The sequence below is a fragment of the Peromyscus maniculatus genome, chromosome 4 (genome assembly GCF_049852395.1).
Source record: "Peromyscus maniculatus bairdii isolate BWxNUB_F1_BW_parent chromosome 4, HU_Pman_BW_mat_3.1, whole genome shotgun sequence".
NCBI classification, from domain to species: Eukaryota; Metazoa; Chordata; class Mammalia; order Rodentia; family Cricetidae; genus Peromyscus; species Peromyscus maniculatus.
In genome coordinates, this window is record NC_134855.1 from 136276032 (window position 1) to 136300716 (window position 24685).

Consider the following 24685-nt stretch of genomic DNA (forward strand, 5'->3'; position numbering starts at 1 on the left):
AAGCATATTGACTTTCCTGGGTTCCTACATTGCCTTTATTTCTTTAGGTCTTTAGGATTGGAGGCTTTCTGGGAATGTCCAGTGAACGTTAGTTAGTTTATTCCTATTTAAAAATGATGCCTTGAAGGTGAGAGCAAGAGAATGTTGCTATTGTTGACCTTGTAGTAGTATTTAATTCCATCAAGAAACTTAAAGGAGGAAAGTAGACTGGGGGTGTAGCTCAGTAGTAGAGCGCTTGCTCAGCCTGAATGAAGCCTTGATCCTTAGCACCACACACACACACATACACACACACACACACACACACACACACACACGCGCACACACATACACACACACACACACACACCAGAAAAAAAGGGGGAACCTATATCAGACCAATAAAAATAACAAAAGTCATGTTGATGTAACAGGTGTATTTTGGTAATATCAATGAAGAAATTACAACACCAGGATAAGACTTCTAACAACATGATGAAATCTATTTTGAATATTGTTGCCATTAATATTCATTTGAATACTTGTTTTCAGTTTTTTTTAGTATATCCCTAGGAATAGAATTTCTGGCTTATAGTTCTCTATTTAGCCCTTCTTCATAATCTTACTGTGACAAAGTATGTGTAACATAAAACTTGCCTCTGTGTGTGTATGAGATATGCTACAGGTGTGCTTACCCTGCATGCATACATGTAGAGGTCGGGTTGATGTTGGCCTGTCCTCCTCCATTTTTTCACCTGATTTTTAAAATTACATTTATATATGCGTGAGGAAGGGGGCATGTACCAAATGACACATCTTGAAGGAGTGAGTTTATCTCCCACCTTGTGGGTCATGGAGATTGAACTCAGGTTAGCAGTCTAGGAAGCAAGCAAGGCACCTTAACAACTGAACCAGCTCACCAGCTCACTGGTTCTGAGACAGGATCAAACTGATGTTGTATTCACATTATGAGTGTTGAGATTAAAGATACAACATCATACCTGGCTCCTTGACCCATTTTACAATGACTCTTAGGATTTCCATTGCTGTGATAAAACTCTGACCAAAAGCAACTTGGGGAGGAAAGGGTTTATTTTAGCTTACAACGCCATCTCTCCAGTCCCAGCACCCACATGACAGCTCACAACCATCTGTAACTCCAGTTCCAGGGGATCTGATGCCCTCTTCTGATTTCTACAGGTTCCTGAATGCACACAGTACACGTACAACTCAGGCACACACACATACATTTTTAAAATTAGATCACAATTACAAAGGAAATCAATTAGACTAATATGCAGCCTTCAAGACTAAACATAGTACATGCCTGTAATCTTTTCACCCAGGAAACTGAGGCAGAAGGATCTGGAGTTAGTTCGAGGCCAGCTCGTGACATTTAATGAGCATTGTCTTAATATTAAACTTATAGCATCATGTATTTGTTTAATGCAGGAACAAGATTTGTCAGTCATCGCATGATTACTATCAATTTAAAGTCATGGTAACCATAAACAGTTTCAGTGTTTATTTACAACGGAAGCTTCTGCGAGTGGGACAGAGTCAGTCATCTGTGCCCTGTTAGTGGCAGTTACTAGTACTGCTACAGGAGTCCTTGATCATCTGTGCCCTGTTAGTGGCAGTTACTAGTACTGCTACAGGAGTCCATGTTCATCTGTGGCCCTGTTAGTGGCAGTTACTAGTACTGCTACAGGAGTCCTTGTTCATCTGTGCCCTGTTAGTGGCAGTTACTAGTACTGCTACAGGAGTCCTTGATCATCTGTGGCCCTGTTAGTGGCAGTTACTAGTACTGCTAACAGGAGTCCTTTGAAGAGCTCTTTGCTGAAAGGTGACAGTAGTGGGGGGTGGGGGGGGGGCAGAGCAGCCTGATAGGAGAGAGAAAACAGCTCAGACAACTGTGTTGAGAAACTTCCCTGCGTCAGAACACAGAGAGGGAGGGGATGTGGGTTGGGGGCGTTGTGGGCCTGTGTATGTTGTTCTGAACAGCATGTTAGAGGAGAGCCATGCAGGGGTGAACAGCGTGCTGGGGTGTGCTTAGGTGGGTGCGGAAAGCATAGAACCTGTGCCTGGTAGAGAACACAGTTCCTCCTCGACATGGAGGGAGGCAAGCTGCATCTGGACAGGTGTGGCAGGCAGGAACACGGCCATCAAGCCCTGAGTGAGGAATAGCAGCTGACACAGCCATGTAGCTGAAGGACTGAACAGAGGACCCGAAGCTCCAAGCACTACCCAGAGTAGCTGAGCCTGGAAACTGAGCTGGGTTGGCACCTGAGAGTCCCAAGGACTATTCCATGATAACTTTGTTCTCAGTGTAATTGCTGCAAGCTCTGGCATTTTTCTGCATCACACTACTTTCTATAAAACGTTGAGTTTGTTCCAACACATCCCCTTAAAATTCGGGTTTCCCTCTGTGTTGAGGGGCAGGTGCAGAGGTCAGAGGACAACTGAGTGAAGCTGACCTCACGCAGCTGGCACTTCACCCGCTGTGCCACCTTGTCAGCTCTGCTCTGCTCATTTTATTTTCTGCATTACTGGGGCTTGAATTGGGGGCCTTGTGAATGTATTTTAAAAAAGAAAAAAAAAAAAAAACCCAAACAAACAAGTGGTAGTGGCGCATGCCTTCAATCCCAGCACTCAGGAGGCAGAGCCAGGCGAATCTCTGTGAGTTCGAGGCCTGCCTGATCTACAGAGCAAGTTCCAGGACAGGCTACAAAGCTACACAGAGAAACCCTGTCTCGAAAAACAAAAACAAAATTTAAAAAAAAAAAAAAAAAAAAAAAAAGACTACCATGGAACTATATAACTTACTTTCTTATTTTTGAGACAGAGATGCTCAGAGATCCTCCTGCCTCTGTCTCAAGTGCTGGGATTAAAGGTGTGCGCCACTGTGCTTGGCCTTTTAAGTCTGGACACCAGGTCTGAGTGTCTCAAGGTAGATCTTGACCTGTGGTCCTCCTGCCTCAGCCTCCCCTGTAGCTTGGATCGCAGGCCTGCATTGGTCCAGCTTTGCTGTATCTTGAAGATGGGATTCTAGAGTCCTAACAGTCCCGGTGCTCCTCGTGGACTGGTTTTTCAGGCTGTGTGTTTGGTTTTGCTGGAGTATTGCATTCTCTTTTCAATGTTGCTGCCTTAACACACACCATCTTCATGTCTGTGTGCTGGGTGTCTTACAGTCCTTCACTGCTGATCTGGTTGTCCTGTTTAATAGAATATATGGTGACCTGGTTGATTTTATTTCAGAATTACACAAGTGTAGTCCTTTGCAGTGTGGTTTTATATGGACTCGAGGTTCTTCCTCCTGGTCAGTTTGGAGTCCTGGCCCAGCAGTAAGCACTGTTAGGATTTGTTTGTACCATTGCCTTTATGTATTTCTGCTACATATACATGTATCCTAACGAATATGCAGGTCCCTTCCTTTAGCCTGATTGTGAAATTTATAGAAGCAGCATGCTGTATGGGGTTTTTGATTTTTTTTTTTTTTTTTTTTTTTTGGGTTTTTCGAGACAGGGTTTCTATGTAGTTTTAGAGCCTTTCCTGGATCTCGCTCTGTAGCCCAGGTTGGCCTCGAACTCACAGAGATCCACCTGCCTCTGCCTCCTGAGTGCTGGGATTAAAGGTGTGTGCCACCGCCTGGCTTGTCTTGATTGGTTATGACAGGAGTTCACTATATTACTAAGGCCTAGCCTCAAACTCAGCCTCCCAAGTTCTGGGATCACAAGTGTGTATCACCATACTTTTTTTTCTTTCAAACTTGAATTTGTTTTTCATGTTTTTTAAAGGCGGGGAGAGGAAGAGGGATCATTTGCCAGAGCTGGTTCTGGGGATGGGACTCAGGTTTATTGTCAGGTTTAGGGAGCGGGTCTGTTTACCCACTGAGCCATCTGAGATGCTTTGTATTGAGCCAGGCAATGATACACTGTAGTTGGAAGTTTTCTCAGGTGCTGCCCGCAGGTACTTATAAAAATACTCACTCGGAGGCTTAATATTAATTACCAATTGCATGGCCTATGGCAGGCTTCTTGCTAGCTAGCTCTTATATCTTAAACCCATTTCTATTCATCTGTGTTTTGCTATGTTGTCTGTGGCTTACCGGTCTGCTGGCATGTTGTTCCTTTGTCAGCAGCTGGCATCTCTCTGCCTCTCCTTTCTCTTCTTCCTATCTTTCTTGGATTTTCCTGCCTGGCTCCATCTTGCCCTGCCATAGGCCAGTGCAGCCTTATTTATCAACCAATCAGAGAAACACATATTCACAGCATACAGAAGACATCCCCCAGCAGATACACACTTGCAGTCCCAGAATTTTGGAGGGAGAGGTGCGAGGATCAGGAGTTTAAGGCCAGGCTCCACTACATAGCAAGTTCAAGGCCAGCCTGGGCTACATAAGAACTTGTCTCAAAACAAAGAACCCCAACCATTGTTATTGACACCCAGTGGTGTTACATTAACACCTGAACTTGTGTTTTGTTCATTTCATTGATCTGAACTGCTCAGCAGTGTGCACCCTTCCTGGTCTGCACCACTGGTAAGCAGTGGATTTTCTAGTTTTCTGCTCTGAGTGTTGTTTCTAACAACATGATTAAGACGTAACTGATAGTTGAACCCAGGGTATTGTGCTTGCTAAGCACACACCACCATTGAGCCATACTTGAAACCCTAAGATACAGTTAACATACGAAATTCACCCCTTTATCATTCACAATTCATGGAGCCTTAGCTTATTCACAGGGCTGTCTGGATGTTATCACTATGTAATATACAATATTTTAATCAGCCCCTAAAGAACCTCTACCCATTTAGCCACTACTTTGTGACAAGGTCTTACTGAATAGTCCAGGTAAGCCTTGAACTTGTGAACCTGCCTCAGCCTCCCAAGTAAACATCACAGGTATAGACTGGACAGACACTGTAACGGGCACTGACTGCTCTACTCAGAAGACCTGGGGTCAGTCCCTAGCACTTACATACTGGCTTCTTGTTTTATTGTGGGTTTTTTGTTTTTCGTTTTTTTCAGACAGGGTTTCTCTGTGTAGCCCTGGCTGTCCTGGAACTCAGAGATCTGCCTGCCTCTGCCTCCCATTTCATTCATTTGTTTTAAACAGTGTTGTTGAGTGCCCCCAGGCTAGCTTCTGATTCTCCATCCCAAAGTACTGAGATAGAAAGCAAGAAAAAGGGTTGGGGATTTAGCTCAGTGGTAGAGCAAGGCCCTGGGTTCGGTCCTCAGCTCCGGGGGGGGGGGGGGAGCAAGAAAAAATAGAGGGTGAGGGCTATAACTAAAACGTAGTTAAAGTGTGGAGTGTTTGTGTGTGTGATGGGGAGGTGTGAAGGTCAGAGGGCACTTGGCCTCTGTTCTCCTTCCATCTGTAAATGGGTTGGATGGACCTCAGGTCATCAGGCATATGACAAGTGTTTACCCACTGAGCCATCTCAGCAGCCCCTCTCTATTTCTTCTTGAGTCCATGATAATTTACATTTCTTTGGGAAATTTTTCCCATTTAAGCTGCTGCTAATTTACTACCATAACATTTCCTTAGAAATTGGGGATAAGGTTCTGGTTGTAGCAGATAAAGTGACTGCCTGTCTCTGCCTCCAAGTGCTGGGATTAACAGTGTGAGCCGTCATACCCAGCTTTATTCTGACTGTAAGGTCTCTCATAGTCCAGGATGGCCTCAAACTCTTGACCCTTGCCTCGATCTCCTGAGGGCTGGAATAACTAGCACTGCCCTCATCTGTTTACATTTTCCTTAACAAGAAGAGGTTAGCTGAAGCCCAGGGGAAGGGGGGGTGCATGCCTTTAATCCCAGCACTCAGGAGGCAGAGGCAGGTGGATCTCTGTGAGTGTGAGGTCAGCCTGGTCTACAGAGCAAGTTCCAGGACAGACAAGTCTACATGGAGAAATGCTGTCGGCTTTCTCTTTTACATAGGTTCTGTGTTTCTTATTTAATAAGACAGTTGGTTACATCTACATCTGGTGCCCAACGTGACAAGAATCCATTAAAAACCACTTGGCTTCGTGGCAGGTCCGCTTAACCGCAAGGGCGGCAGGCTGGGCGGCCCCCTAGTCCGAGCGGCGTTTTTTAAAAAAAAAAAAAAAAAAAAAAAACAAAAGCAATGGGTTAATGTGTAAGAACCCATTAGTTTTATGTGTGTGTGTAACATGTATATATACACATGTATACGTGAATTCCAGTTCCCTTTCCACCCTAGCACAGCCCATATTTTATTAATATATATGCGCACATGTGTACATATGTCCATATGTCCATCCTGGTCCCTGTCCAGCACCACCATGTATGCTGAGCTGCTTCTTCTACCTCTCTCAGTCTTAGGAAAAGTCCTCAGTGCTGTGGGCAGTGCCCAGCTCCTGATGTCCCAGAAATTCCAGCAGTTCCGGGGCCTCTGTGAGCAGAACTTGGTGAGTGACTTTACCTCCTCTCCAGGGCTTTCAGCGGGCCTTTGGCGGCCCTGCCCAGAGCCTGCCCCCTCCACACAGAGGAGGTGCTGCCCCCTCATGGCACTATAAAGATGGTGGCAGTACACACCGTGCCCAATACAGGAAGGGCTGAGGCAGTCCTCCAGAAACAGAACATTGAACCTGGTGTAAAACAACCACATGAGAATTTAAGTCAGTTGACTTACTTCTGTTTAGTCCATTCTATATCCAAAAGACTGCTGAAGGTAAGACCTAAGGAAATACTACCCCTGTACCAGGTGGGTCACCTCCTCCCTTGCCCATCTGGGGCCCGCCTGCCCCCGGGCCAGAAGCTGAGTCCTGGACAGCATGTCCCTGGATCAGAATCCTCTCAAACAAATCAGGAGCACAGTGGACAGTGAGTCTCTAGGGCCTGTGGTGAAAAACAACAGATTCCATGATCACAGCTGGCCTACCTCCCTGGGAAACACTGGTCAAGAACGGACCACCCTATAAAATGAGAACTTGGCCTGCCTAGCACAAGAGGACACAATGCCTTCCTTACCTCAGCCCTGTGATAGTGATCCTAGCCATGGCAACAGTATGTGCCATGTATGTGCAGGACCACTCATGATGAAACTGCTCCCAGGGATCCCTGCATTGGCACTGGCCATGACCAGAGCCAGCTTCATTCACTCACAGATCCTGGCCTGGCCACAGAACAAGGGAGCAAGACTCTGCCCAAAGTCCCTCCTAATGCCAGGGCTCGAGGCCCATATGTGTGGTGGGGGAGATAAGACGGGCTTCTGCCTTGCTGCCCCACTGACCCTCATCTGCCCCACAGAACCCTGATGCCAACCCCCGTCCAACAGCCCAGGACCTGGCAGGGTTCTGGGACCTGCTGCAGCTGTCCATTGAGGACATCAGCATGAAGTTTGATGAGCTCTACCACCTCAAGGCCAACAGCTGGCAGCTGGTGGAGACCCCCGAGAAGAGGAAGGTGAGCATGGAGCAGTGCGGAGGGGAAGTCCAGGGACAAATTCCTGGTCGGCAATAACGCTGCCCACATCGGTCAGTGCTGCTTGGCTCCCTTCTCCATGTGTCGTCTTGAGCTGGGGCTCACGTCCATCACTTTGCGGGGTCCATGCCTGGCACCTGTCCAGCATGCTGCTCACTGTGTAGTGGAGGCTGTCCCCAAAGCATGCCATTGTGCTCTGCATGTCTAGTAAAGGGGTCACAAGTGTAGTGGGAAGAAGCAGAACGGCCCTCCTGGGGCAGGCAGTGGGGTCTGGCCCCAGTTCTGCCTCCTTGCAGCAACTGTGCTGCTGTGAAGCTCAGGGCCTCCTGTAGAGCAGGGGAGCCCAGTCATGTTGACTGTGGCCCTGGTGAGCTCTCCTCCAAGGACAGCATGTGAAGTGGGATGGGATAGAAGTCACTACTTCGGCTGTATCTGTGTCTCAGGTTCCTCCTAATGAGCAGAGTAGGGTGGGAACGGGGGGTTGTCCATCCTCTTCTGCTGGAACATTCTAGAGTCTAAGCTTGCTTTTCGCTCCTAAGCCCTGTGCTTCTCCCACCATCATTGCTTCTGTGGCTCTCAGATTCTAGTGTGTGTTGCTCGTGCCAGTCTGGTGTGGAGATGCAGGGTGGGCAATGCCAGCTGCCTGCAGTTAGTAAGGGGCAGTGCCACACAAGACGTGGCACCTTTATTTTATTTTTGTTCCCTCCTCGCTGTCTCACTAAAGGAAGAGAAGAAGCCACCACCTCCGGTTCCGAAGAAGCCCGCCAAATCCAAGGCGGCCCTGAACCGCGACAAAGCCTCTGACGCGGGGGACAAGCAGCGTCAGGAGGCCAGAAAGAGACTCCTGGCAGCCAAGCGGGCAGCGTCTGTGCGGCAGAACTCAGCCACAGAGAGTGCGGACAGCATCGAGATTTATGTCCCTGAGGCCCAGACCAGGCTCTAAGGCCATGAAGGAGCAAGCACTCAGTTTTAAATCATTAAAAACTCAATGCAAATGGAACAGCGTTTTCTCACCCTTTAGTATGGTTATTATCTCTAGAGACCCTGAGCCAACTTTCCAATTGACACAAACAAGGGCTCACAATGTGGCTTTTCTGGGTCCCTCCAAGCTTTAGGTTATGAAGACTTGACTCAAAAAAACCACAGTCTAGACCCTTTTTCCTTTGGGCTGCCATGGCGGACCAGACGACGACTTGGGCAGCCCTGGCCTGGCCTCCAGATTGCAGTCTCTTTACTGGCTCTGTCTGCTGAGAACTAGCTTGTTTACAAGACAACGACAGTCCAAGGCAGCCTTGGGCCCCTGCCATGTCCCTCCCTTCCCAGCATCCCACAGCTTTTCTTTTCCCTTCAGAGCTCACACAGGGGTCACCATCGAGGCCAGTAGCTTTCTGGTTCACACCCTTTGGGGCTGAGGGCACAGAGGACAGAGAGATGGGCAACATTCCTCCCTCTGCCCACCCTCCCCGATAAGTGCTCACACACTGTTGGCCCGTGCACACAGACGAGGTGCCCGCCCGCCCGCCCTCCGCTGCCATCCAACTGCCTAGACGGTGTCAGGCTGGACTGGCCTCTGAGCAGACAAGGAAACTGCTGCTCCTTGGAGCAGTGTGGGGGAGCCATGGGGACCATGCTCCAGCCCCTTTCTTCAGCAAAAGAAAATTGAGGACTCCCAAGTGGCTTCCAGGGGGTTGTCTGTCCTTGGCCGCACCTTCGTCCAGTCCCCCCGGGGCAGGTGGCGGTGTCTGTACGTATGTGTACATATGCACATAGACCTTAGAGTGTATATTTAATAAACGCCCATCTGCTCACCCAAGCCCACCAGCGCCGCTGCCACCGGCTCTCGGGGTACCTGCAGGAGGCGGGTGTGTGAATAGCATATATTTTTACATGTACTATATCTAGGTGTGTGTACAAGTGTGTGTAAAAATATACCTTGTGTGTAAGCAGCCCTTTTTTGGTTGTCCACCCAACCCATCAGCCTAGCCTCTTGAGTTTTTTATTCTGTTGTAATTTTCATCCCAATCTCTCCTGTCCCCCACTCCTCTACTCCTATTCCCAAGGTGTTCTGAGCCCTGAGCTGCAAAGGCCTGGGCCCACAGAGCAGGATGGGGAGGGCAAGGCTGGGTCAGGCCGCCTGGAGGGGGCTGGACCCAGCAGACAGTTCAGCATACCAGGGGCTGTTCTATTCTGTGGGTATGATTCAAGGGCACTGGGGACATCCTCTTGTCTGGCGCATGCTGCAGGGGTCCCCCAGGTGAAGCAAGGCCTGCTCTGGGGGCCTATTCCAGCTTGGCCGCCCCCTCTGTGACCTTGGGCAAGTCACTTGACCTCTGTGTGCCTCAACTTCCTCCTCTGTAAAATGGGGACAGTCCCTGCCCCTCCCTACCTCACAGGCATGTTGTGAGAATAAATGAGGTAATGTGTACCAAGGGCTCATGGCATTATTGCAGTGTGGTGGGCTGGGCTGGGATAAGGAGGATGGCAGCAGATAATCTCAGGAAACCCATCTAGACTCCCTCCCAAAAGGCGGCTCTTAGGAGACAAGCTGTCTGAGGGCATCAGTTAACTTCAGCTGTCAAGTACCTGCTCTGTGAGCCTGGGCAGTAAACAGAAGCTCAGTGTTCTCAAGACATCAATGTAGCACTGGGTTCCAAGACATCAGAACAACACACATCCTTCGTAGGTGCCACTACAGAAGCAAAGAGACAACTCAAAGACCTGACCTCCACATATCTTTCAGGGCAGGAGTGCCCCATGACCCCAGCAGCTGCCCTCTCAACAATCTAGGCCACCCAGTGTATTAGGGAACGTGCCAGGGGAGAGCCGCATGGGCTGCCCCAAAGCTCACCAGAAGCCAGTGCTGCGTGGGCCAGTCTCTGTCTGATGTGGCAGGAAGCATAATGTATGGAGAGGTCCAGTCCAGGTGGAGGGAGGCCTGGGTACTGACTGACCAGAGAGGGGAGGTAGATGCCACCCCCGGGGCTCAGAACGTAATAGAAAAGGCCCTAGAACCACATACTCATTCCTCCCTTGGCCCAGCCCAGCCAGGATACCTGTGATCCCAGGACCAGGAACACAGATTCATTCCCACTTTTTCAGGAGTTGGACCCCTTATGAAGCCCCAACTATAAACAGACTCCTGTGCTTAAAACAGCTTGCCCTCTGCCTTGGACGCTAACACGTCTTTGTTAGAGTGGCTGAACATCAGTGACCATGCTGGGTCCGCAGGGCTCTTTCCCTTCCCCTACTCACCCAAGGGGATTGACGGGTAAGTGGTTTCCTGTTATGCAGGACTAAGCTTGTCTCTGCATCCAGCATTTAACCAGCCCTTCAAAAGTCGAAGTGAATGCTGAGCGAGGCCAAGCTAGCCATGAAGGATGGAGGTCAGACAACAGCCTGACTCCTCCCATGGGCCCCAGGGACTTGGGAGTGGAGGAACTTAGCAATCTTGAGTGGTTGACTACAGCTTGGGAGTCTTGACAGATCTGGCCTGGGGAAGGCTCTTGGAATCAGAAGCAAAAATGGTGGGAGAGTCTGCAGATGTGGGGCTCTCCACCCAGACAGCCTCATGTCGTGATAAAGGAACCCTCCCAAAGTCTACCTGCACCTCCTGAGAACAAGGGCAATTTCTGCCTGGCCACGAAACTGATGCCACCCTCAAGCGAATGATCCAGGCAGCTCTCCCTTGCCCAGGACATCTGGAGCCTAAAATACCCAACATCCTGCAGGCAGCCCACACCTTGTTCCCCTTGACTCGCCCCCCCACCCCGGTCCACTGGAGTCCAGTTAGGGGCCCTTGGTGCTTTCAGTTAGCAAGTTTTTCTACTCTGAAGGATCCACGGCAGCTGTCCCACCTCCCTTTGGTTTTTGTGACGGTGATCATTTTAAAGTACCCAAGCAGCTTACAGGCTGTCCCTTGGTTTGTTTGTTTTTTGTTGTTGTTGTTGTTGTTTGAGACAAGGTCTCTCCCTGTAGCCCAGCCTTGACCTGTGATCTGACTCTGCCTCCCAAGTGCCAGGATAGATAGCAAGCATCCATCACCCTGCTTCTCCTCTTTCCTGGCTGGATTAGAAGCAAACAGTTTTGACAAGACTATGGCTTAGATGATGTCCCACCTCCTTTGAGCCTGTCCCATCAGGAAGTCCTTGACACATCTCAGAAAGGCTGACGCAGCTTCTGGAGAAGCTGGAATGTGTCTGGACTTTTGTGATTCAGAGGCAAAGTGCCCTTCCTGGAGGCTTTGAGGGTGGGGCAGGGAAGCCCAGGAAGTCAGATGAAGCGCCCCAGGGTCCTCAGCTACAGATCTGAAAGTAGGGGACCCATATTTCCCTTCTGGGACCCCAAACTCCACCGTGGTTGTAAGACCTCAGAGTCTTGCAGAGTCCTCACTGAGTGACAGGAGGGAAGAACATGACGAGCAGCGTAGGGACCTCAGGCCAGCAGAGTAGGAGGAAACATTGCTGCTGGAGGCCTTGCAGAGACCACGTGGGTAAGTACAGTAGAAGACAGACTGACAGCCAGGACAGCTGCAGAAAGGAGTGGGGTCTTACCCAGGACCTAGGGTGTGTCTCCAGCCCCACTGAACCTGCCGTGATACCGGCAGAGGGAACTTTCGTGTGACCCTCTGCTCGGGCCCCTTCACAGCCTGCCCTACAGGAGAACATACATACGCTCTCTTCTTGAAGGGAGGCAGCTGCCCCCTTTCAGGTGCATCGCCAGCCAGAGCACCCTGGATTCTGCCCTGCACCTACCCTGCCCTTGCACAGGGTCAAGGCTCTCCCCTGCACTTAGTTCAGGCTAGCCCGGTGCCAACCTGTGCTCCATGCTTGTGCAGAGACTTGCTTTCCGCTGCCATCACTGCTGTGGTGACTTCCATGGGATCAGAGATAAGAGCTCCTGGGTGAGGCAGGCAGGCTCTTCTCACTGACTCACCACCCAGCATGGAGCCTCACACTCACGGGCTCAGTGGGAAAGCACTTGCCTAGCACATGCTAGTCGCTGGGGGTCGTCTTAGCCCTGCCTGGGGCTGCGGGAAGAAATGCTGGGTGCAGTGGAAGACAGCTGTGGTCCCAGCTGCTCCAGAGCTGGAGAAGATGGCTGCTTGGGTTCAGGAGTTAGAGACCAGCAGGCAGCACAGTGAGACCCTCTCAAAAATGAAAGCAAGGCTGAGAGTGTACTTCTGTAGTAGAGTGTTTGCCTAGTATGCACAAGGCCCTGGGTTCAAGTCCCCCCACCTCCCTAAAGAACTACCTGAATGGCTGACCTGAAGGAGAAGGGGCAGATACTTTATGGAGATGGCAACCTTCATTCTGGGCTTTGAAGCCAAGCAGGAGGCGCCAGAGGCCAGGAAGGGCTCCGCTAACAGAGCCAAAGGCCCATTCTGCACTCAGACAGGCTGTGCTGGGAAGGAAGGCCTTGAGTGCTAGGTCACGAGCAAGGCCTCCAGCAGGGCCCGCTCGAGACAGGACAGGGACATCCAGACACAGAACCCCAGCCCCTGGCTCCAGCCTCTCTGGACTGGTTCCAGCCAACACTGCAAGTCGGCTCTAAAATGCGTCAGCAGACCATGCCTACAGCAGCAGGGAGTCTGGCTAGCCCAGCCGCCTGTACATCTAAATCTACGGCCCACACCTTCCCCTGAACACCCCACTTTGGGCAGACGTTGCCTTCTCTAGGTGGCCGCAGTGCACACCTAGAAGAGACAGCTGTGTGGCATTTCTGACCCGATGCGCGGCGAGGTACAATGTTCTGCTGTGGCCTTGCTGGCCAGCAAGACATGTCGGTGGGAAAAACGACTGACACACAAATCTTTCCAACCTGAGTCTGATCCACGGAAAGAGGAAAACCATTTCTGAGAGTTGTGCTCCTCTGATCTCCACCTATGTGCTGTGGTGCGCACACACACCCGCAAATAAGAATGCTCAGCGGGTAAAGGCGCTTTCCACACAAGCTTGGTGACCTGAATTCAATCCCCAGAACCCAGGTTACAGGTGAAAGGAGAAAACCAGTTCCGCAAAGCTGTCCTCTGACCTCCACCTACACAAAATGGCACACGCACCCCCCCACACACATACACACTCTTAATGCACACAATGATGAATAAATAAATAAAAATAGGGTAGGACTAGGCATGGTGACACACGTCTTGAATCCCAGCACTTTGGCAGAGGCAGGTGGATTTCTCTGAGTTCCAGGCCAACCTGGTCTATGTAGTGAGTAATAGGCCAGTCAAGGCTACACAGTGAGACCCTGTCAAAAAAAAAAACAAAAACCATGATCATCTCCTTAGATGCTGAAAAAGCCTTTGACAAAATCCAACACCCCTTCATGATAAAGGTCTTAGAAAGATCAGGAATACAAGGAACATTTCTAAACACAATAAAAGCAATTTATAGCAAGCCAACAGCAAACATCAAATTAAATGGAGAGAAACTCAAAGCGATACCACTAAATTCAGGAACAAGACAAGGCTGTCCACTCTCCCCATATTTATTCAATATAGTACTAGAAGTTCTAGCTAGAGCAATAAGACAACAAAAGGAGATCAAAGGGATACAAATTGGCAAGAAAGAAGTCAAACTTTCACTATTTGCAGATGATATGATAGTATACATAAGTGACCCCAAAAACTCTACCAGGGAACTCCTACAGCTGATAAACTCCTTCAGTAAAGTGGCAGGATACAAGATCAACTCAAAAAAATCAGTAGCCCTCCTATACACAAATGATAAAAGGGCTGAGAAAGAAGTCAGAGAAACATCACCCTTTACAATAGCCACAAATAATATAAAATACCTTGGGATAACACTAACTAAACAAGTGAAGGACCTTTTTGATAAGAACTTGAAATCTCTAAAGAAAGAAATTGAAGAAGACATCAGAAAATGGAAGGATCTCCCATGCTCATGGATAGGTAGGATTAACATAGTAAAAATGGCAATCTTACCAAAAGCAATCTACAGATTCAATGCAATCCCCATCAAAATCCCAACACAATTCTTCACAGACTTGGAAAGAAAAATATTCGACTTTATATGGAAAAACAAAAGACCCAGGATAGCTAAAAGAATCCTATACGATAAAGCAACCCTTGGAGGCATCACCATCCCTGACCTCAAACTCTACTATAGAGCTATAGTAATAAAAACAGCTTGGTACTGGTATAAAAACCGACATACGGACCAATGGAATCGAATTGAAGACCCTGACATTAACCCATGCACATATGAATACCTGGTTTTTGACAAAGGAACCAAAACTATACAATGGAACAAAGAAAGTATCTTCAACAAATGGTGCTGGCACAACTGGATGTCAATATGTAAAAGATTACAAATAGATCCATATCTGTCACCATGCACAAAACTCAAGTCCAAGTGGATCAAAGACCTAAACATAAATTCAGTTACACTAAACTTAATAGAAAAGAAAATAGGAAGCACTCTTGAACACATTGGCACCGGAGACCATTTCCTAAATAAAACACCAACAGCACAGACCCTGAGCACAACAATTAATAAATGGGACCTCTCGAAACTGAGAAGCTTTTGCAGGGCAAAAGACACAGTCAATAAGACAAAAAGACAGCCAACAGATTGGGAAAAGATCTTCACCAACCCCACATCTGACAGAGGATTGATCTCCACAATATATAAAGAACTCAAGAAACTAGACATCAAAGTACTGAACAGTCCAATTAAAAAATGGGCTAAAGAGCTAAACAGAGAATTCACAAAACAAGAACTACAAATGGCTGAAAGACATTTAAAGAAATGCTCAACATCCTTAATCATCAGAGAAATGCAAATCAAAATGACTCTGAGATACCACCTTACACCTGTTAGAATGGCTACGATCAAAAACACCAATGACAGTCAATGTTGGAGAGGATGTGGAGCAAAGGGAACACTCCTCCACTGTTGGTGGGAATGTAAACTTGTACAACCACTGTGGAAATCAGTATGGCGGTTTCTCAGAAAATTAGGAATCGAACTACCTCAAGACCCAGCCATCCCACTCTTGGGCATATACCCAAGGAATGCTGATTCATACCATAAAGATACATGCTCAGCTATGTTCATAGCAGCACTATTTGTAATAGTCAGAACCTGGAAACAACCTAGATGCCCATCAACGGAAGAATGGATGAAAAAAAATGTGGTACATATACACAATGGAGTACTACTCAGCAGAGAAAAACAATGAAAGCATGAAATTTGCAGGCAAATGGATGGAACTAGAAAAAATCATCCTGAGTGAGGTAACCCAAACCCAGAAAGACAGTTATGGTATGTACTCACTCATAGGTGGATTCTAGATATAAAATAAAGAACAATCAGACCACAACCCATAGAACCATAGAGGCTATATATATATATAGCATGGAGGTCCCTAGGATGACTGTGACTTACAATAAATTTCAGTTTTACTCAATAAAAAAAAAAAAAGATATAAGAACTGGATAGCAAGGAGCCTGCCATGGCTATACAGTTTATAAGTAATATAAAAAAAAAATTTAAAGTAATGAACAGGGCTGGGGATTTAGCTCAGTGGTAGAGCGCTTGCCTAGCAAGGCCCTGGGGTTCGGTCCTCAGCTCTGGAAAAAAAAAAAAAAGAATTAAAGTAATAAATATATTCCCAGAAGCTACTTGGGAGAGTACACAGTAAGTGGCCTGGGCTCTCCAAAAATATCAGTTGAGCAACACAAAAGCATTTCTATATCAAGAGGCTAAAGACGGCCCAGCAGAAACAAAGTATTTGATAACACATAACACACTTGTGCAAGCACACTAGGAACACAAAACTTCCCTGATCTGGAAAGAGGAGCTAAACCCCCCAGACACCATCACGTGTGCTGACAGAGACTGGAACCTGCCCTAGGACAGACACAAAAGCGGGCATGGGGGCACATGCCAGTGACCCCAACAATTTGGGCGCAGGAAGGTGAATCGTTCCAGGGACAGCCTCAGCTACATAGCAAGTTGGAGCCCAGCCTAGGCTACATGAGATCCTCAAAAAATGTGGCCACGGTCACAACAAAGCTCAGAAATAAGACAATGTTTTCCCTCTCCTCTTTTTTTTTTTTTTTTTTTTTTTTTGATTTTTCGAGACAGGGTTTCTCTGTGTAGCTTTGCGCCTTTCCTGGGACTCACTTGGTAGTCCAGGCTGGCCTTGAACTCACAGAGATCCGCCTGGCTCTGCCTCCCGAGTGCTGGGATTAAAGGCGTGCGCCACCACCGCCCGGCCCCCCTCTCCTCTTTCTATAACATGCAACTGGGGGTTCCAGCCAGGGCCATGAGGCAGGGCAATGGTTTTTATATTAGTGTAAATAAATAGCTCCAGGTCAGAAAGAAATAAAATTAACCAAAACTACTTCCATTTCTAGATAATATGATTCCCACAGAGAAAATCCTGAGGTAGGCTGTGGAAGAACTATTAAATGAGTGAGTTCGTGAGTTTACTAGTACAACATCAGTTTAGCTCTCTCGGCTGATGAGGTAGACATGCCTTTGACCCCAGCACTGAGGCAGCACATAGGAGGTCCACCAAATCACCTCTATACACTCTGGGAACGTCTTGTCTCTGACGGCTGGAAGCTGAGGACAGGAACCCCGTCGCCAGGAAGACATGTTTAGCGGGTTAGCGCCTCAGCTCCACCCCCGCAGCCTCTAGGAATGAAGCCGGCTGCAGGTTCAGTCAACACCGATGGCCCGTGGTTTGCTCAACTGTATCTGTGTCACAGGCCCCCAGAAAGAACCCTACGAGTAAGGGCTGGCTGAGCTTCTGGGCAGTGAACAACACACACGGTGCTAAGAGGAGAGACACCTGGAGAACCCACGGCAGCCCACGTGCCCTCACCTCCAGCACCGTCATGTACATGTCTGCTGGGCTGTCCCAGCCATGTCCTTTAGAATGTACCCATAAGAGTACGGGTACTTACCCTGTGTTCTGTGAGACACTCTAGCAAATTGATAATCTAGGGGAATGCTTTTAGGAGCCCATGATTTGTAACTAGGTTGGGAAGATGTGAGGGCGACCCTGGACCTAATACTTACCCCTGGCACATGGACAGTCTCACGGGTTTAAGACCCCAACCCTGCAGCATGTCGTCTGCTGTCAGAAAAGTCAGAGAATTGATGTCATGAGGAAAAAGTCCAGATATCTGTGTAAGAAGTGTTGTGCGGGGCTGGAGAGGTGGCTCAGAGGTTAAGAGCACTGGCTGCTCTTCCAGAGATCCTGAGTTCAATTCCCAGCAACCACATGACAGCCCACAACTATCTGTAATGTGTTCCAGTGCCCTCTTGTGGCCTGCAACACAGGCATACACAGACAGAACACTATATACGTAATAGATAAATAAATCTTAAAAAAATAAAGTGTGCAGGCTGAAGAGATGGCTCTGTGCGGAAGGGTGCTTGCCACCAAGCCTGATGATTTAAGTTCCATCCCTGTGAACTAGTGAAGAGAGAGGCCCCTCAGAAGTCCCCTAACTTCCATGTGTATGTACACGTACCTGCATGTACACACACACACACAAAAATTTAATTCTTTTTTTTTTTTTTTTTGGATTTTCGAGACAGGGTTTCTCTGCGTAGCTTTGCGCCTTTCCTGGAACTCACTTGGTAGCCCAGGCTGGCCTCGAACTCACAGAGATCTGCCTGGCTCTGCCTCCCGAGTGCTGGGATTAAAGGCGTGCGCCACCACCGCCCGGCTAAAAATTTTTTTGTTTGTTTTTTTTTTTTTTTTTTTTTTTTGGTTTTTTTTTCGAGAAAAATTTAATTCTTAAAGAGTGTCATGAGTCAAAACGTTTAAACTACCAATTGTAAGAGGTAGAGGAGTACACCTTTAATCCCAGCACTCAGGAAGCAGAGGTAGGTGGATCTCTGTGACTTCAGGGCCAGAATATAGTAAGTTCCAGGCCAGCAAGGGCTACATAGTGAGACCTTGTCTGAAAACAAAAACAAAACCTAACAATGAAAACCTACTTACTTTGAAAATGAAATAAGAAAAAAATGTTCAATAGCATCAGAAAAAAAAAAACAAGAAAAAATTAGCAAGTAGATTTAGATACAAAAAACTACACACACACACACACACACACACACACACACAAAGATAAAACTAAATGCAAAGGTACCACACAGATTAGATGGCAGTACTCCCCCAAATTAACCCACCCAGACATGCAGCAAGTCCACATTAAAACCCCAGCTCCCAAGCTGGGCATGCAGCTCCCTGGTAGAGTGTTGCCTAGCATTCATAAGGCCTTGGATTCAATCCCCAAGTAAATTAGTTAATTAATTTAATTCCCAGCTCTCTTCTCTGCAGGAAGTCACAAGATGATCCTAAAATTCACGTGGGAAGGCAAGGTACCCCGAATGCCCGAAGTAACCTTGAGAAGAAGGAAGCTGGACAGTGTACTTCAGTTTCAAAATGAATACAAACTGATCACGACTGTACAGTAAAGGGCAGACAGACAGACTGATGAAGCAGAACTCAGGGTCCAAAGTGAGCCTGTATTTGTGGACAACTGATTTTGAAGGACAGTGCAAAGAGAATAGTTTCTAAATCTGACACCAAAGCGACCACAGGAAACAGGACCAACTCCATCAGAGCTGAAAACGTGCTTCCGGGACCTCTAAAGGGCATGGGAAGACAGCCACAGACAGGAGGAAGCGCGGACTGTGAGGGTGTCCAGCTCACGTGAAGAAAGACCAATTAACAATAACGACGTTTACACAGGTGAAGGCCTAAGCCTTCGGGGCGTCCCACGCCGCAGTCCCAGAGCTGGGGAGGCACGTGCCACTCTGCCTGGCTTCTCTTGGTAATCTTCTGAGGACTTGTACCCATTGTTTTCTACAGCAATTGTATGGTTTTTCATTCATTTTTTTCAGTGTGTGTGTGTGTGTGTGTGTGTGTGTGTGTGTGTGTGTGTGTACCACATGTGGCCAGTTCCCTAGGAAGTCAGAAGAGGGCATTAGACAGACTCCCCTGGGGCTGCCTGCTGTGGGTGCTGGGCAGCTAACGGAGTCCTCTGTAAGAGCAGCATGTGCTCTTGTCCGGGGCCCTCTCTCCAGCGCCACCCCCCCATGCTCTTTGATGTGGCCATCCACAGCGACCCCTTGTCCTGCCTGCAGCCCCAGAGCCAGCAGACAGCCGCCATGCTCTAAGCATTGCCTGGGAAGACAATGGCTGTAAGGGTTCCTGCTTTCACTGAATTATGGCAGCGTGGTGACGTCACAGGGCTGTAACGGCACCACCAATAAGTTAAGCTACAAGGGGAAATATGGCTAAGAACATCTTGGAGCACACAGTGTCATGCCAAACACTGAGCCGTACACAAATGGCCTGCAGATTTTCAGTGGCGCTGCCAAGTGATTGGATGGCAAATGTGGTCTCTGGGGAGGTGGAAAACGCATGAGCATCAAGAAAGCCACGCTGCTTTGGGTCTAGGAACATCAGACTAGCGACAGGCTCACGGTGCCCTACCAACTATATTACATGTGACCTATGTTATCTCAAGCAACAGAGCAGTTCTTCGGCAGCTGAGGAGTGTACCCCTCCCCCAGTCTGCTCACAACGTGCTATAATCTCTGTGCTCTTGCTATAGTTTGGGGTTCTATAGTTTCCTTACTCCCCGCTACGTCTCCTGGAGTACAGAGTTAAATGAGGACTGTGAATAAAGACTAAGCAGCGGCAGCAGCAGCAGCAGCAGCAAGAATGACAGGCGAGGACTATAAGAGCCGGGGGACCAGGGAGTCTGCTGGGAGACTGTGTCTCCTAGGATATCAGAAACTGCACTCAGGAAGTCTCACCAACATGGCTGCCCTACACATGAGTTGACCAAGGACAACAGCATGCCAAAGTGGATGGGTAAAGTCCGTGAGGCCTCAACCCTACACAAAGAACTACAGCAACTAAGGGATGCTCAGAGTGGGAGAGAGAGTCTTCCTCAAGGGAGAGCATACCAATTGGTTCTCCATTACCAATGGTCAGCCCTGCATACAAACGTACAAGTAACACTATACAGACAGAGCAGGAATATATATTTACATATAACATATGTGTGTGTAATATGTATATGTATGTATAAATTAGGAAAATACATGTGTATACAACAAATGTAAAAAGAGACCAAGGATTTGAAATAGCAAGGAGAGGTATATGGGAGAGTTTGGAGGGAGGAAAGGGAAGGGAGAAATGATACAATTATACTAGAACCTCAAAAATAAAAGAAAAATGCTAATGAAATTTTAATTTAAAAAAAAAGGATTACAAGGGGCTAGTGTTACAGAGTCTGAGAGCACCAGAAGACCACAATGTTGCAGAATAATCTTTTTGTACACTGTGAAGATGTGTCTTTTGAAAGGCGCTTTCTGATTAGTTTAATAAAAAACTGAATGGCCAGTAGCTAGACAGGAAGAGGTTAGGTGGGACTTCCAGGCAGAGAGAGAGGAGAGGAGATGAATCAAGGCATGAAAGAGACCCTAGAGGACACTGAGAGGAAACAGGAGGTACAAGATGGAAGAGAGGTAAAAAGCCATGAGATAAAATGTAGATTAAATGGGTTAATTTTTAAGTTATATGAAGAGCTAATGGGACAAGCCTAAGCTATATACAGGCCGAGCTTTCATAATTAATAATAAGTCTCCACATCATTAGTTGGGAGTTGGTGGTACAGAGAAAGACTTGTAACACAGAGCACCCAATGCAGGGCTTGACTATCCCAACACAGGGCCTGAGAAAGCTACGGAAGGATCTGGACAAGGAGCTGGATGTAGCTTCCTAGTCCTGCAGTACCGAGATGCGGCTCCTGACCACTGCCTGATGTTGGAGCCAGTCAGTGCCACATGTGGAGCTGTGTGGTGGGATTAAGGCTTGGCTCACATGGTCAGAGAAGGCTGCAAGGCATGCAGTAAAGTGGTCAGATCAAGGAAACCTTTCAGCCAGCTGGTGGTGGCACACACCTTTAATCCCAGCACTTGGGAGGCAGAGCCAGGCAGATCTCTGTGAGTTCGAGGCCAGCCTGGTCTACAGAACGAGTTCCAGGACAGGCACCAAAACTACACAGAGAAACCCTGTCTCAAAAAAACAAAAAAAGAAAAGAAAAGAAAAGAAAAAGAAATTAAAGATTATCCTCAAATTCAAGTCCAGCATCATCTCAAAAAAGTCAGGGGGAGAAGCAACGCTGGGGACTTGCTGTTCTTTTAGAGGACCCTGGTTCAATTCCCCACACCCACGTGGCAGCTCAGAACCATCTGTAATTCTAGCCCTGGGATCTGACAGCCTCTTCTGGCCTCCATTGGCACTAGGCAGTCCACTGTATACAGACATGCATGCCGATGAGATACCATGCACTCAAATAAATCTAAACATAATCTAAAGGCAGCATTTTCATTCACTTCCTTTTTCTTCTGCATTGCTAGGCTTCATGCAGGCTAAGCAGGTGTTTTGCCATTGAGCTAGACCCCTGGATGGAGCAGTATGCCCAATAATCAAAACAGGAAGACAAAATAAATATCCATCCAAAGGTGGTTCATCAGAATATGGCACATTCAGACAATGGAGCAGTATTCAGCTTTAAAAAGTAAGGAAATGGGGGCTGGACATGTAGCTCCATGGTACAGCCCTTGTCTTTTTTGTCAGGTAGGATCTTACTCTGTAGCTCTGGTTAGCCCAGAACTCACTATGTAGACTAGGCTGGCCTTGAACTCAGAGATATGCATGCCTCTGCCTCCTGAATGCTGGGATTAGAATGTATATGCCACTATGCTCAGCTCAAAGTGTGTGTGTGTGTGTGTGTGTGTGTGTGTGTGTGTGTGTGTGTGTGGTGTGTGTGTGTGTGTGTGTGTGTGTGTGTGTGTGTGTGTGTGTGTGTCTCACTTGGTAAGAGTGCTTGCCTAGCATGCAGGAGGCCATGGGTTTGATTCGCCAACACTGCCTGTAATCTTAGCACTTGGGAAGTAGAAGAGGAATTCAAGGATACACTCAGGGGCACAGAGTTTGAGACCAGCGTGTGCTACATGAGACATCTCAAAATGTGTATGAGTCTATGTGTGTATAGTTATAATATGTACACCCCACACATACACATGTATAGCTGGCGAGATGAGTCAGAGGGAGTGAGTTTGTGGCAAAGGCCTGGTGGCCTGCGCTCACAAGCAGCACTTGTATAAAGATGGATGGAAAGGACCAACTCCATGAAGTCTCCGCCAACCTCCACAGGATGCCCTTGGACCTGTACCTCACGCCATCATGCACACAATTAAACAATTTTTAAAGCGGCTGAGATGGCTCAGTGGTTACAAGCATGGCTCTTTTAGAGGACCTAAATTTGGTTCCCAGTGCACACAGCAGGCAGCCTACAACTCTTCTGTACTCTAGTTCCAGAGGTCCAAAGCCTCCTAGCTCTAGGGACACCAGTGCTTATATGCACATACCCATGCACACACCATCTAAAATGTAATTTTAAGACCCTTTTAAAACTGGGCATGGGGGCTGGAGAGATGGTTCAGTGGTGGAGAGCACTGGCTGCTCTTCCAGAGGACCTGGGTTCAATTCCCAGCACCTACAGGGCAGCTCACAACTATCTGTAAATGCAGTTCCAGGGGATCAGACACCTTCACACAGACATACACACAGGCAAAACACCAATGCACTTAAAATAAAAATAAATAAATTTAAAAAAAGAAAGAAAGAAAGAAAACTGGGCATGGTGGCACACACCTTTAGCGCCAGAACTCAGGAGGCAGAGGCAGGTGGATCTCTATAAATTCAAGGCCAGCCTGGTCTACATAATGAGTTCCAGGATAGCCAGGGATATGTAAGGAAACTCTGTCTCAGAAAAAAACAAACAAACAACCTTTTAAAAACTGTTAAAATGGGCTGGGCGGAGGTGGTGCACGCCTTTAATACCAGCACTCGGGAGGAAGAGCCAGGTGGATCTCTATGAGTTTGAGGCCAGCCTGGTCTACAGAGCGAAATCCAGGAAAGGTGCAAAGCTACACAGAGAAACCCTGTCTCAAAAAACAACAACAACAAAAATTGTTAAAATGGCAAGTTTCATGTCATGTGTATTTGATGTGTTCCTCCCCTCCCCCAACACAGATTAAAGACCATGACAACACCCTGAACCAGAATAAATTTCCATACAGGATATCCCTGGAATATGAGGCACAACTGAAACTAGACACCTACATCCATGTTAAACCTTATGATGTGAGACCCTTCCTTTTAGGATGTACTAACATTGTATGTAGTGAGGAAAGGCCTGGAATGTACAGTTCACTACCGAGTGTGAGGGATCCGTCCACACTCACAGGGAAGAGGGAAGAGCCAAAGGCCAACTGGAGAACCTCCATGAAGTCAGTTTTCTGTACAATTCTTGTAACCTTACTGTATGCTTGAAATTATTTGAAGAGAACGTTTCCAAAAATTAATTCATCCAAGATGAAATGGATCTCTCCCGAATCTGCTCCACCCACACCCACTCTGCCCAGCTCTCTCCAGCTGCTCCCCTGAAATCCTCGAGCCTGAGAGGGGTGGGAGGCTCAGTGGTGAAGGCACCTGTGGTCAAGCCTGGTCTCCAGACCACATACGGAGGAAGGAGAGAACTGATTCCTCCAAGTTGTCCACTGACCTCCACACCAACTCCCTTCACAGATAAATGCAATTTCAAAAGAAAGTTTTTTCTTATTTCTTGGAGCCAACTCCCTCCCCTCTCAGTCCGTTTGGATCCATTTCCAAGTCCTATTGGCGGAAGCACCGAACTGTTTCCAGGGCTCCTCCCCTTCTCGCCCAACTTCCTGCAGCCGCTTGAGCCCTAACCATCACCTCTCCCCCACGTCTGTCCGCTCGCTCTGTTGTCCTCCAGCGGGCTGCATGCTAAGGCACTGAAATCCCAGCCTTTTCCTGTGTGGCTCCTGGCGCTTACACTAAACTTGCGAAGTTCTACTTCCGGAAGTGTTTCACCTGTTGCCTCTAATGCTGCCCGCGGCAGCTGTTAGCTTCTATTTATTCAGATAGCCTCACTCCGTGGCTCAGGCTGACCTGGAACCTACGCTATATCCCATCCTGGCCTTGAACTCGTGGCAATCCTGCTGCCTCAGTGTCTCAAATGCAGCGATTCCTGACATGAAACACTACGTCTGGCTCCAACTCCTCTCAATAGCATCCCGCTGGTCCCCAGTGTCACCCTTAGTCCATTTCAACCCAGGTCACTGAACCCTTCTGCTCAGAACCGTGCCATGTCTTGGCGGTTT

General features: G+C 47.8%; 1 protein-coding gene across 13 annotated transcripts in view; it reads left to right on the forward strand.

Annotated features, from left to right (window-relative positions):
- The window catches only part of Dlgap4 (DLG associated protein 4), a 158679-nt gene extending 148830 nt beyond the window's left edge, over window positions 1-9849 (forward strand). For 11 of the 13 annotated variants that reach the window (XM_076571042.1, XM_076571041.1, XM_042276644.2 and 8 more), the window contains 3 exons: window positions 6318-6409; window positions 7251-7406; window positions 8149-9849. In XM_076571042.1, coding sequence (XP_076427157.1) covers window positions 6318-6409; window positions 7251-7406; window positions 8149-8367 — 467 coding nt within the window. In that variant the 3' untranslated portion in view covers window positions 8368-9849. Of the gene's footprint in view, window positions 1-6317; window positions 6410-7250; window positions 7478-8148 lie in introns of all 13 variants that reach the window. The other 2 variants (XM_076571044.1, XM_076571043.1) reach the window with 1 other exon arrangement.
- Window positions 9850-24685: the final 14836 nt, after the last annotated feature.